Below are 12,046 nucleotides of genomic sequence, written 5' to 3' on the forward strand. Positions count from 1 at the left end.
ATATGAGGTGTGGGGGGAAGATTTTCATAAAAAAATTTCAAATTTTAGAGAAAAAAAATTTTCGTTTTATTTTATTTCATTTAACTTTTTTATGTTATTACTGCTGCTCCATAAACCTTATAGGCAGTCGGAACATTCAGGGCTTCGCCCTGATACGAGCAGTCTTGTCTAATTTTGAGTTCAAGCTTCCATAGATTTGAGATGATTTTCAAAAGTTTCGTAAAACACTGCAAAAAGAACAAAAAATGTTGCTTGAACAAAAAGAAAACAACTCAGGAGCTCAAACTTTCCGTCCATTTTTCTCAAAAGATGTGACAATAAAGTTTGTTTGGGTCTTTTCGGTTATACCCTTCCTAAACTGTAAAAAGATGAAAAGAAAAATTGGAACACTGTTACTAGAACATGCACTATAATATTATGTGAAGTATAAGTCAACGAGAAAGTTATTTTTCACACTTTTAAGCTTTTTACAATGAAATGTATTCGATACATTTTGAGTTTACTGGGGATTTCTACAAAGAAGAGGCGCGGTCACAAAAAAATGAAAACTGTTGACTTCACAGAAGCTTGTAATTGAAAAATATCGCGACCACGGAGTGAAAGTGTTTTTCGAAAACGTGTGTGCTTTCACGAAAATTTGTGTTTCACAAAGAGGCGACCTACAACGCCGGTTGTATAAATACAATGAGGATCTTCTTTTCATAATTCGGACTGCATACTAAATTTGGGAAAGTTTTTTCGGGGTTTAAGACAATGATTTTGTTTTTTAAGTTATATCTGACATTAAAGAGATATTTCAATGTCAGGTTTGTCGAGAAGCTGTTTATTTTATGTTTATTTTGAAAAATTGGTTATCAGATGTTGGAGAGTGGTTTCCTCTTCCACAACCTTTCATTTTATTAAAGTGTTAGCAGCTTCTTCAACAAATGCAATTACCGTCGGAAAACATTTTCTCCTACTTACACAATACCGCTAATTTTTGGCTCTTCTTTAAAATTGTTTTGTGTCAAACTGGAAATTAGCTTTTGATATAACTTAAAACAACTAGCGCCAGGAAATATTTCAACCAGCGCTGATGTGTCGCTTTATGACACCATGTTGGCATGTCTTGATTGGATGATTGCTCTCTGGGGGGCTAAGCGATCAGTGCCTAAGATTTAGGGATGGCGTTAAAGTGACAAAACTGCTACATTGAGGACATATAAATGTTATTACTAAAATCTGGATAAAAAAGCTTTCACTAATAAAAATACAATGACGACTCGGCAAAAAAATGCAGAAAAAAAAACGTTTAAAAAAGATCACGGTGAAAAATGGTCACTAGAATTTAGCCGTATGTTTCAATTAATTTAATCACATAAAAAGTTGAAGTAAGCGGTCGGTTTCAATCTATGAAGTGTGAGTATGACTTACTGCAGTGCTTTTCTCTTCATTTCGTTGCTGTCTGGACCGTCTATGATGAATGCGATGTCGAACTTCATGCCTTTCGGGTCCAGTCTTCGTCTGACGCGACTCAGCCGCTCGCCTGTCACCTCCTCATGACCTGCCTCGTGGTACCCCTCGTGACCACTTATTGCTGATCTTTCAGGACTGTCTGAGATAAAAGTGGCATCGCCTACGCAGTGAGTTAGCAATAGTAATAAAAGCAAGGTGATGGCAATAGATATAACAGTCATTTGACGCGATGGCATAACTTATCGAATGCCAAAAAGTTAGTTTTTTTTTCACAACTTTTGACTGCGTATATCATTCACATCTTCGGCATTTATCAACGTCAACTGAATAATGTGTGTTCAAAACACAGACAGTGTCCTCGTGTACAGCATGATATTATTGTAAGAACGGATTTTGTTTTGCTTGGTTAGATTCCAAACTAAAAGAACGAAATTAATAAAAAATTTAAACTGTTTCTGATTAATTTTACAGATCAAATATAATGATTCACTTTAGTTCAGAACAATGAAACTATTAAAGTATATTAATTAATTGGGACGCAATGGCTGATAGAAGAAACAGAACGTATTTTTTTCGTCCTCAATTGACTTGGTGTGGTAAAACTTCGTTGGTACAATGGGAAAGGTAAGACGAGATTCGAATTGGTAGTGTGCGAAAATATCTGACGATGATGTTCGAATATGAAGAGCATAGCCACAGCCTTCCTATTATTGATATCTGAAAGTGATTGTTAAGGAATTTGTGGGTTAGGTGAAGTGTGATGTTTTTATTGTCACTCTGCACTGAGGAGGCTTCTTCTGATTGAGTGATTCTGATGGACGAGAAGAGGGCAGCGAGAGAGAGAGAGAGAGAAAGAAGCGATATGACATTTTAGTACCATTTCCAGTGCCCCACAATTTACAACCAGCAAGTCCTGCTGTCTGATTGGATGTTTATTTAAACCCAACATTACAACCCAGGCTCCGCTCTTGCTGATTTGGAAACTATCGAGCGCTGCCAGCTCTAGAAAAAATATTCTACTGCACTCAGCGGTGACAAATATATTTCTTTCATCCACCAGTAAAATTGGATTTAAAACTCATATTTGTCGCAATTTTTAGTTCTAATCAATTACGGATTTCGTTGATTTTCAACTACACAAAAGATTAATGACTCAACTTCTAAAATCTGGCTCAAAGCTTAGAAAAGCTTTCATTTTCAGCAAAAGAGTGTTTTTGGTTATGAAACCTATATGAAGTTTTTGCAGCTGAAATTTTCCAAGTGTGAGATTGAAGCAAGCGCAGTTTTGTTGACCTTAAAGCGAAGCGAGAGAAGTGTGTGGGGTTGAGATTTCACCTAGAAAATTGAAACAACTTTGATATTTGCAACATTGCGAAAAAAACGACAGTGAAAATTGCATTTGGCTCTTTAAGTTTTGATCAAAACGACATCAACCTGTTTGATGATATTTTGGATATCAATACCTAATTTTGGCACGCGTCAAATCAATTTTGCTATGAAAATTTTCCGCTCTTATTTTCATCATTTAGGGAGTATAACCAAAAAGACCTGAGCAAAGATCGGTGCGTTCATTCGTTCCATTTTTATGGATCCATTAGATAATAGGTAATAGGTTGTAGAAAGCTAGATAAATCTAGACTTTGTCTATCAAACCTTCAATGGTAATTTTATGGACCACAGATATTAATCAAATCTTTCAAAAAGTAAATCAAACCAACTCGAACTCTGATCGCAGAAACACCCAATTAGTTCTAAAATGCATTCCACGTGCAACTAAGGAGCTCCACGGAGTTTTGGTTTGTGGCAATGACGTTGTTCTAATATTCTACAGAATATCTGTCCAATAAAACGAATGGTATGATCTAAGGACGGCATTCTCAAGTGGAAAACGGCGATGTAAAATGAGCAATTGAGCCACGCGGGGCTTTGTTTCCAGTTAACTCAAACGAGTACCATATGAAATAACTGTTCTTAGCTAAAACCACCAACACTTCCATAGCGATTTGTGCTACACGATTTGAATGTAGGCTAGAAATTCAAAAAAGAGTGTAAATCTGGTACAAGTGTACTTCAATAGGTGTTGGCTTCAATAAACTTTTTAGGATTAGCCAAGTCCCTAAACGTGAAATATGGGCCAAATTAAAATTAATGGAGCAGACAGTTTAATGCAAAGAATATTTTCCTTTTGAAAAGCAAGTAAGAAAAGTTGTAAAGTACCCAAGATTAGACATTTAACAGGTAGGAACGGAAAGTTTCTAGATTGATTATATAGGGGCTAAAACGAAAGGAGGTAACAGCAGAGTGGTAGTAAGTGAGAAAATCTGTTAAGACTCATATTTCACACTGTGAGCTTAAATGAAAGAAATCAAACCGAGCGTAGATCTTGACTGGAATCAGCAGTTGTTCTCCATTTCAAACAACTGTTCACAGATTGCATTAGAGACCAGCGGAAATCATAGCTTCTAAATGAGAAAGGTACGATCCAAACTTATGGATGGTCTAAACTTCAAACTAATGATGCCCGGGTCGAGGTCCGCAGCTAACTTTTCGACTTAGATGGTCGGCCGGTGTTATTTGTCTGGACATGGTTTTTTAGTCGCAGGCCATCGAGCAGATTCTTTTGCGCAATAACAGCCGAAGTTCATTTGTCGGTCACGCCGGTCGCTGTTAAATTTTATTCGGGGGTACCAGTCGAGCGATGAAGAAAAATTTTCTTTTTCTTACTAAAACCGTATTTGAACAGTTGGATACAAACTTTAATTGGAATGAGTGCATTATATTTTAGACGCATGCTTTGTGCTTTGAAAAAAAATTCGTGGAAAATTTTTTTTCCTGCTGATTTTTTTTCGGGCTCAGAGTATTGATATCTTCCAAGTGGTATTTAAACTTCAAAGGGTCAAAACCTTTGAAGTTTAAATACCACTTGGAAGATATCAACGCTCTGAGCCCGAAAAAAAAATCAACTCCTGTTCTCTTTCAACGTGAGCGTCAAATTAAATCATTCACCTATCATTTTGTGCAGATAGTTCTAATTTTGGAAAAAACTGCCGGAATAATTGTGCTCGGTGTGTTTTAGTTCTTCGGACAAGTTATGACCATTAAACTAAAAAGTTTTGAAATCAACTGAAAGCTAATGATGCCCTGGGGTCAAAGCTTGGCCTTATGCTTTTTTGTTTTTGATTTGATCTTTTTGCCAATTTTTTTGCCAGAGTTTACTTGATTAGCTAAAATTCATTCTTATGAAACGTGACATTGGTCGGATATTAAATCTTTTGTGTCAAATTGTACGCTCTCTCGAAATTAGAATATATCGGCAATCATGAAAGTGGAAGGTATGATAAGAAATAGTAAACTACTGAATGCCTCTCGATGTTACTAAGCGTTTGAAAGATTCACTTGTTTATCGAGGAAAACAAACTGAAAAGTACGAACTCGTAGTCAATATATGACGCCCAACATAAAATGGTAAATATCAAAGCAAAAAAATGGTAAATTTCATTCAGTTTGCTCTTTGATTTTTTGAAGAATTATATAAAGATACAAGATTGCTCGTATCAGGGTGAAAACTTGAATAAAAAGACTGCCTTTTAGGGTCTATGAAGCAGTGTATGCTTTTTAATCAGAATTGAAAAAAAAAAATTTTCAATATATTTAAAAATCATTTCCCCTCACGCCATTTTGAGTTCAAAATGGTAGATTCCAATCCTGGTAACATAACAGTTATGACAAATTGCCTGCTTCAACGAGTTTGGATATATTTCTAAGAGCGATGCAATCTCCGCTTACGCAGCGCGATTGGCCATATTGACAATCTCTAAACGCTCATAACTTAACGAAAAAAGATCATAGGTTAAATATCTTTGTAATTTTGAGCTTTTTGCAACAATACTTTTTGGCTGATACATAAAAAATTCTGTCAAAAAATTTCAGTTAAAAGTTCGAAATTTTTCCGGAGTATAAAAAACCAACCCGAGAGAAACTGTTCCTTCACTTTTTTCGAAAGTAGGAACAATAAACTTGACACCAACGCGAAACATGAAATAGCAAACACAGAAAGATAGTATTTGTTAATCATAGCTTGATTCAATATACATCCACGACATACTCAGTAACAAGCTAGTGGGGGGCATCTAAATTCCGATCGCCAGTTTGCTCAACTCTTGTCTACAGTTTTGTTGCACAAGCTTACGACATCCCTTTCTAGCTGACCAATGATACAATTTTTCTATAGTCGACTTTTGAGCAAATATATACTAACTTTGGAAAGAAACATGCTACAAAAACGCAGGCTTTTGGTAAAAAGATTCCAGAAAATCCCCAAAAAGGCATTCTATCAAAGTTACAAGAATTTCAATAGATTTTTAAAGTGTTTTAAAAATGGTTCTCAAGTAAACTGGTTTCAAACCGGTTTTTTGGCAAAAGTGGGACAGTTTCTTTTTGGAATTTTCGAATTTCGACTGTGAGGACTTTAATAAGAAATATCACTCAGCTCTCTCCGATGATTTAATTGTGGTAGCTGAAATGGTGAGGAAGAAAATCAAAACACCCAAATATAAAGTTCCGACCCATTTGAATAAATGTAATTAAACTTTGGTTCATCGAAATTTCATAATCTCTAAACTTCAAAAACTGTCGAGTATTGTTTATTCATAGAAGTTTTACGCCTCGATTTAGCGCTTGTGATTTCGAAAGAATCTTTAGTTGCATCTGAGTAGCAAAACTCGGGTCAAGGTGATGGAATACGTTTCAACCGAGTTGATCCAACACTCGACAGTGTTCAATCAGAGTTGAAGTCAAAACCAGCCATTGAAACGAACACAAATTGCTCAAAACTTAAGGCGCCGACACAAGGTCACGACGAAATTGAACTATATCTAAGGAACTACGGGCTCAAAAACTAATTTTGTCCGAAAAATTAAAAAACAATAGGACAATTTCGAAACAAAATGGAAATCACTGGGCTAAGTATGATCAATCGAATGTTGGATACAAATTCGATAAATTAGTGGAAACACAGTTGAACTCAAAAAAATGCTGCACATGAGGTGGAACAGAACAATTCGCAAGCTTTGTCATGAGGAATAACTCTGCAAAAACACAACAAAACACGTGAACCCGCTTACAACAAAACACGTGAATCAATTGATGTTGAGATATAAAAACTGATAGTTCTAATGGCTATTTAATTTTTTTCACAAACATTTTTTTTCTAAGGGCGATCATCGCAAAAACGAAATTTTACGAAAAAATGATGCTAATATTGATAATAATTGAAGACCAAAAACAGTGAAGGAAGAAAAAGCACGAAATTTTGACAGAAGAATTGGAGAGAAGCATGACATTGTGCCTTCACAATAGCTTCCGCAGAAAATGATTATCTACAGAGAACCCTGTGCCCTGTTGTAAACTCGCAAAGAGTTAGAGAACTGCTTCCAACAGCGTTTTAACTGACAAGACACAAGGCGCCAAAACCGAGAGCGCTGATTCGACGTCGCAGGTAGACGACATGGAGTATTAAAACAGCCGATTACGAAAAATTGAAAAAAGACAAGAAGAACTTGGAAGTGTCAGAATTTTTGAACGACAAAGAAAAAAATAAAGGAGCAAAACAATTGCAAAAAAAAGCTCAAAAAAGTGTTTTATTCATGGCATACAACACAACTTTGAGTTTTTTTTGCAATGGTTTTGCTGCTTTAGTTTTTTCTTTTTCGTTCAACAAAAGCACTGAGAATTCCAAAATCTTCTTAACTTTTTCTACATCTTCGTCAATAGAGAAACTAGGCTGCTGACAAAGACAAACTAAACTTGAAGCAAAGCTTTAGATATTTATAGTTTGAGTTTATAATGTGCAATGCGATTTTGTTTGTGTTTTTGGCTAAAATTACTACCTAATAAAAAAAGTTGAGTGGAAGAACTTATAAAAAATATTCCAGCCTGCTCGATGATTTTTGATCGACAAAAAAAGTTCTCCGCTTTCTAGTTCTTGAAGAGACTTCATCAGTATCTCGAGAAGGATGACAAACTCATCTTTACTTCTAACTACAGAGTTTGATAGTTTCAAAATTCAGAAGAAAAAAACACTAACAGTGCTCGGGAAAGCATAAAAGAAAATTTAATCTGATTAGTTGGCTGAATCGTCCTGCGTCCTAAATTTTTTTTTTAAAAGTAATTTCAAAATGTCGAACTGGCACCAGAAGTCACAAAAATTTTCTCATCTTAAGTCAAATCATCATGGTGCATTTAAGTAAAAATATTGAGAGACTATACTGATGGAAGATGATGCCGTGTATAGCACGTAAAAATTTGATTTGATTTCGATTTAGTTCCTTCAAAGTTTACATTTTGTCAATTCTATTTATTTACACTGTACGGTTTGGATGATAGAGAAAATCAAGTAACACCCATCAATCAACAGCATAGCACTGGTTTAAACATTAATAAAAAGCAAGTTAGCCGCTTATTTTAAACTAGCACAAATGTTCTGACCATAGGCTTAAAAATTACACTACTAAAGTGTTTTTTTTTCCCTCAAAATATTACCGTTAGTTTTGGCGTGGGTTCACCACAAGAGCTGTAACAGAAAAATGGAGATTGCGCATAATCGGCAACCATAGCAAAATAAACAAAATGGAAATGAAATTTTTTTTCATCGAAAAATAACTTGAAAAACGAAAAAAAAAAATCAAAAATCTTTACGTTTTTTCAACTGTTTTTTCAACTTTTGAAATGTTTGATTCCAAAAAAAAAGCTCAAGCGCTAAAAATCTCCGGAACTCGACTAAACCAGTTTCAAACCGGTTTTTCAAAACCGTTTGTCTCAAGACCTGGAAAACTTTTTGAAATTCTGTAATGTTCGAATCTCGACTGTAAATGCTTTGATATAATATATCATTCAACTCTCTCCGATGATTCATTGAGGTAGGTCCTATGATGGGAAAAACTAAAAGAGCCGAATACAAAGTTCCTCTTCAAGAAAATAATAGTATGTAAACTATGATTCACTGAAACTTATAATCTTTAAACCTCAAAAACTGTCGAGTATTGCTTTTTCATCAAAAGTTTACTTAGCGCTTGTGATGTCGAAAGAACGTTTAAATGCATGTTAGAAAAAAACTCGGGTCGAAGACCAGTAATAAGTTTTGATTGACTTGATCAAAACCTCGACAGTGTTCAATCAAAGTTGAAGTCACAACCATCGATTGAAACGAGCACAAATCACTGGCCTGCGCCAACACCAGATCTCGACGAAATCGAAAGATAGCTAAAAAACTACGAAATTGAGCGCAAAACGTTTTTTTAACATTCACAAACTAAAAAAAAAATCTGGACAAATTCGAAACAAAGTGGAGCACAATAGGCGAAGTATGATTAATTGAAGATTGGAAACAATTTCGATAAATTAATGGAAGCATAGTTGAACTCAAAAAAAGAACTGCACATGAAATGGAACACAAAAATTTTCGAAAAAAATGAAAAGAAAAACAAAAAAGAAAAATCATTTTTTTCAGCTTAGAATTTCGTCTGCGAGGACTTTAATAAGAAATATCACACATTTCTCTCTGATGATTTAATTGTGGTAGCTGAAATGGTGCGGAAGAAAATCAAAACATCCAAATATAAAGTTCCGACCCATTTGAATAAATGTAATTGAACTTTGGTTCATCGAAATTTCATAATCTCTAAATTACAAAAACTGTCGAGTTTTGTTTATTCATAAAAGTTTCAATCAGACAGTGTTCAATCAGAGTTGAAGTCAAAACCAGCCATTAAAACGAACACAAATTGCTCACAACTTAATGCGCCGACACAAGGTCACGACGAAATTGAACTATATCTAAGAAACTACGGGCTCAAAAATTAATTTTGTCCGAAAAACTATAAACAGTAGGACAATTTCGAAAAAAATGGAAACCATTGGGCTAAGTATGATGAATCGAATGTTGGATACAAATTCGATAAATTAGTGGAAACACAATTGAACTCAAAAAAATGCTGCACATGAGGTGGAACAAAACAACTCGCAAGATTTGTCATGAGGAATAACTCTGCAAAAACACAACAAAACACGTGAACCCGCTTACAACCAAACACGTGAATCAATTGATGTTGAGATATAAAAACTGATATTTCGAATGGCTATTTAATTTTTTTCACAAACATTATTTTTCTAAGGGCGATCATCGCAAAAACGAAATGTTACGAAAAAATGATGCTAAAATTGATAATAATTGAAGACCAAAGACAGTGAAGGAAGAAGAAGCAAGAAATTTTGACAGAAGAATTGGAGAGAAGCATGACATTGTGCCTTCAAAATAGCTTCCGCAGAAAATGATTATCTACAGAGAACCCTGTGCCCTGTTGTAAACTGGCAAAGAGTTAGAGAACTGCTTCCAACAGCGTTTTAACTGACAAGACACAGGGCGCCAAAACCGAGAGCGCTGATTCGATGTAGCAGGTAGACGAAATGGAGTATTACAACAGCCGATTACGATGATTTGAAAAAAAAACACAAGAAGAATTGGAACCGTCAGAAATTTTGAACGACAAAGAAAAAACTAAAGGAGCAAAACAATTGCAAAAAAAACTCAAAAAAGTGTTTTATTCATGGCATACAACACAATTTTGAGTTTTTTTTTTGCAATGGTTTTGCTGCTTTAGTTTTTTCTTTTTAGTTCAACAAAAGCTCTGACAATTCCAAAATTTTTTAAACTTTTTCTACATCTTCGTCAATAGAGAAACTAGGCTGCTGACGAAGATAAACTAAACTTGAAGCAAAGCTTTAGATATTTGTAGTTTTGAGTTTACTATGTGCAATGCGATTTTATTTGTGTGTTTGGCTAAAATTTTTACCTAATAAAAGAAGTTGAGTGGAAGAATTTGTAAAAACTATTCCAGCCTGCTTGATAATTTTTGATCGACCAAAAGAGTTTTCCGCTTTCTGGTTACTTGAAGAGACTTCATCAGTATCTCGAGAAGGATGACAACTCATTGTTACTTCTGACTACAAAGTTTGATAGTTTTAAAATTCAGAAGTAAAAACCATTAACAGGGCTCGGGAAAGCAAAAAGAAAAGTTTTATCTGATTATGTGGCTCAATTGTCCGGCGTCATAACTTTTTTTTTCAAAGTTATGCTTTTTAATGTCGAACTGGCACTAGAAATCACAAAAGAGTTTCTAATCTTAAATCGAATCATCATGGTGCATATAAAAGAAAATGCTAGGAGACTATAGCGATGGAATATGATGCCGTGTATAGCACGTAAAAAATTGATTTGATTCCGATTTAATTCCTTCAAGATTTACTTTTTGTCAATTCTATTTATTTACACTGTACGATTTTGATGATATACTTCTTTAGGAGAAGGTCAAGAAAAACCCATCAATCAAAAGCACCACGTTTACACAACATTGATTTAAACATTAATAAAACAAATACAAGATAGCCCGCTTATTTTAAACTAGCACAGAATGTTCCGACCTTAGGCTTAAAATTTACACTACTAAAGAAAAGTAAATTTACACTACTAAAGTGTTTTTTTTCTCTTCAAATTATAACCGTTAGTTTTGGCGTGTGTTCAACTCAAGAGCTGTAACAGAAAAGTAGAGATTGTTCATATTCGACAATGAAAGCAAAACAAGCTAATTGAAAATAAATATTTGTCGAAAAATAAGTTGAAAAATAAAAAAAACAAAGTCTCTAGGTTTTTTTTGCTGTTTTTTGAATTTTCGAAGTTTTTGATTCCAAAAAGGTGCTCAAGTACTGAAAATCCCCGGAACTCGAGTAAACCAGTTTCAAACCGGTTTTCAAAACCGTTTGTCTCAAGACCTGGAAAATTTTAAATTTTTTGAAATTCTGTAATGTTCGAATCTCGACTGTAAATGCTTTGATATGATATATCACCCAACTCTCTCCGATGATTAATTGAGGTAGGTCCTATGATGGGAAAAACTAAAAGAGCCGAATACAAAGTTCCTCTTCAAGAAAATAATAGTTTGTAAACTATTATTCACTGAAACTTATAATCTTTAAACCTCAAAAACTGTCGAGTATTGCTTTTTCATCAAAAGTTTACTTAGCGCTTGTGATGTCGAAAGAACGTTTAAATGCATGTTAAAAAAAACTCGGGTCGAGGACTAGTAATAAGTTTCGATTGAATTGATCAAAAACTCGACAGTGTTCAACCAAAGTTGAAGTCACAACCATCGATTAAAACGAGCACAAATTACTGGCCTGCGCCAACACCAGATCTCGACGAAATCGACAGATAGCTAAAAAACTACGAAATCGAGCGCAAAACTTTTTTGATAACATCCACAAACTAAAAAAAACTGGACAAATTCGAAACAAAGTGGAGCACAATAGGCGAAGTATAATTATTTGAAGATTGGAAACAATTTCGATAAATTAATGGAAGCATAGTTGAACTCAAAAAAAGAACTGCACATGAAATGGAACAAAAAAAATTTTTCGAAAAAAATGACAAGAAAAACAAAATAGAAAACTCATTTTTTTTCATCTTTGAATTTCGACTGTGAGGACTTTAATAAAAATTATCACTCAGCTTTCACCGATGATTTGTTTGTGGTAGCTG

The 12,046-nt window shown here is 34.5% G+C and overlaps 2 protein-coding genes across 2 annotated transcripts in view; one reads left to right on the plus strand and one right to left on the minus strand.

Moving 5' to 3' along the window:
* Positions 1-2,659, minus strand: part of LOC134839831 (glutamate receptor ionotropic, NMDA 1-like) — a 61,262-nt gene extending 58,603 nt beyond the window's left edge. The window contains exon 1 of the mRNA XM_063855454.1: positions 1,414-2,659. Within this exon, the coding sequence (XP_063711524.1) occupies positions 1,414-1,691 (278 nt within the window). The 5' untranslated portion in view covers positions 1,692-2,659. The remainder of the gene's footprint in view (positions 1-1,413) is intronic.
* LOC134838851 (uncharacterized) overlaps positions 1-12,046 on the plus strand; it is a 224,900-nt gene that overhangs the window by 103,667 nt on the left and 109,187 nt on the right. The window lies entirely within an intron of this gene.

The sequence above is a fragment of the Symsagittifera roscoffensis genome, chromosome 2, assembly GCF_963678635.1.
Source record: "Symsagittifera roscoffensis chromosome 2, txSymRosc1.1, whole genome shotgun sequence".
NCBI lineage: Eukaryota > Metazoa > Xenacoelomorpha > Acoela > Convolutidae > Symsagittifera > Symsagittifera roscoffensis.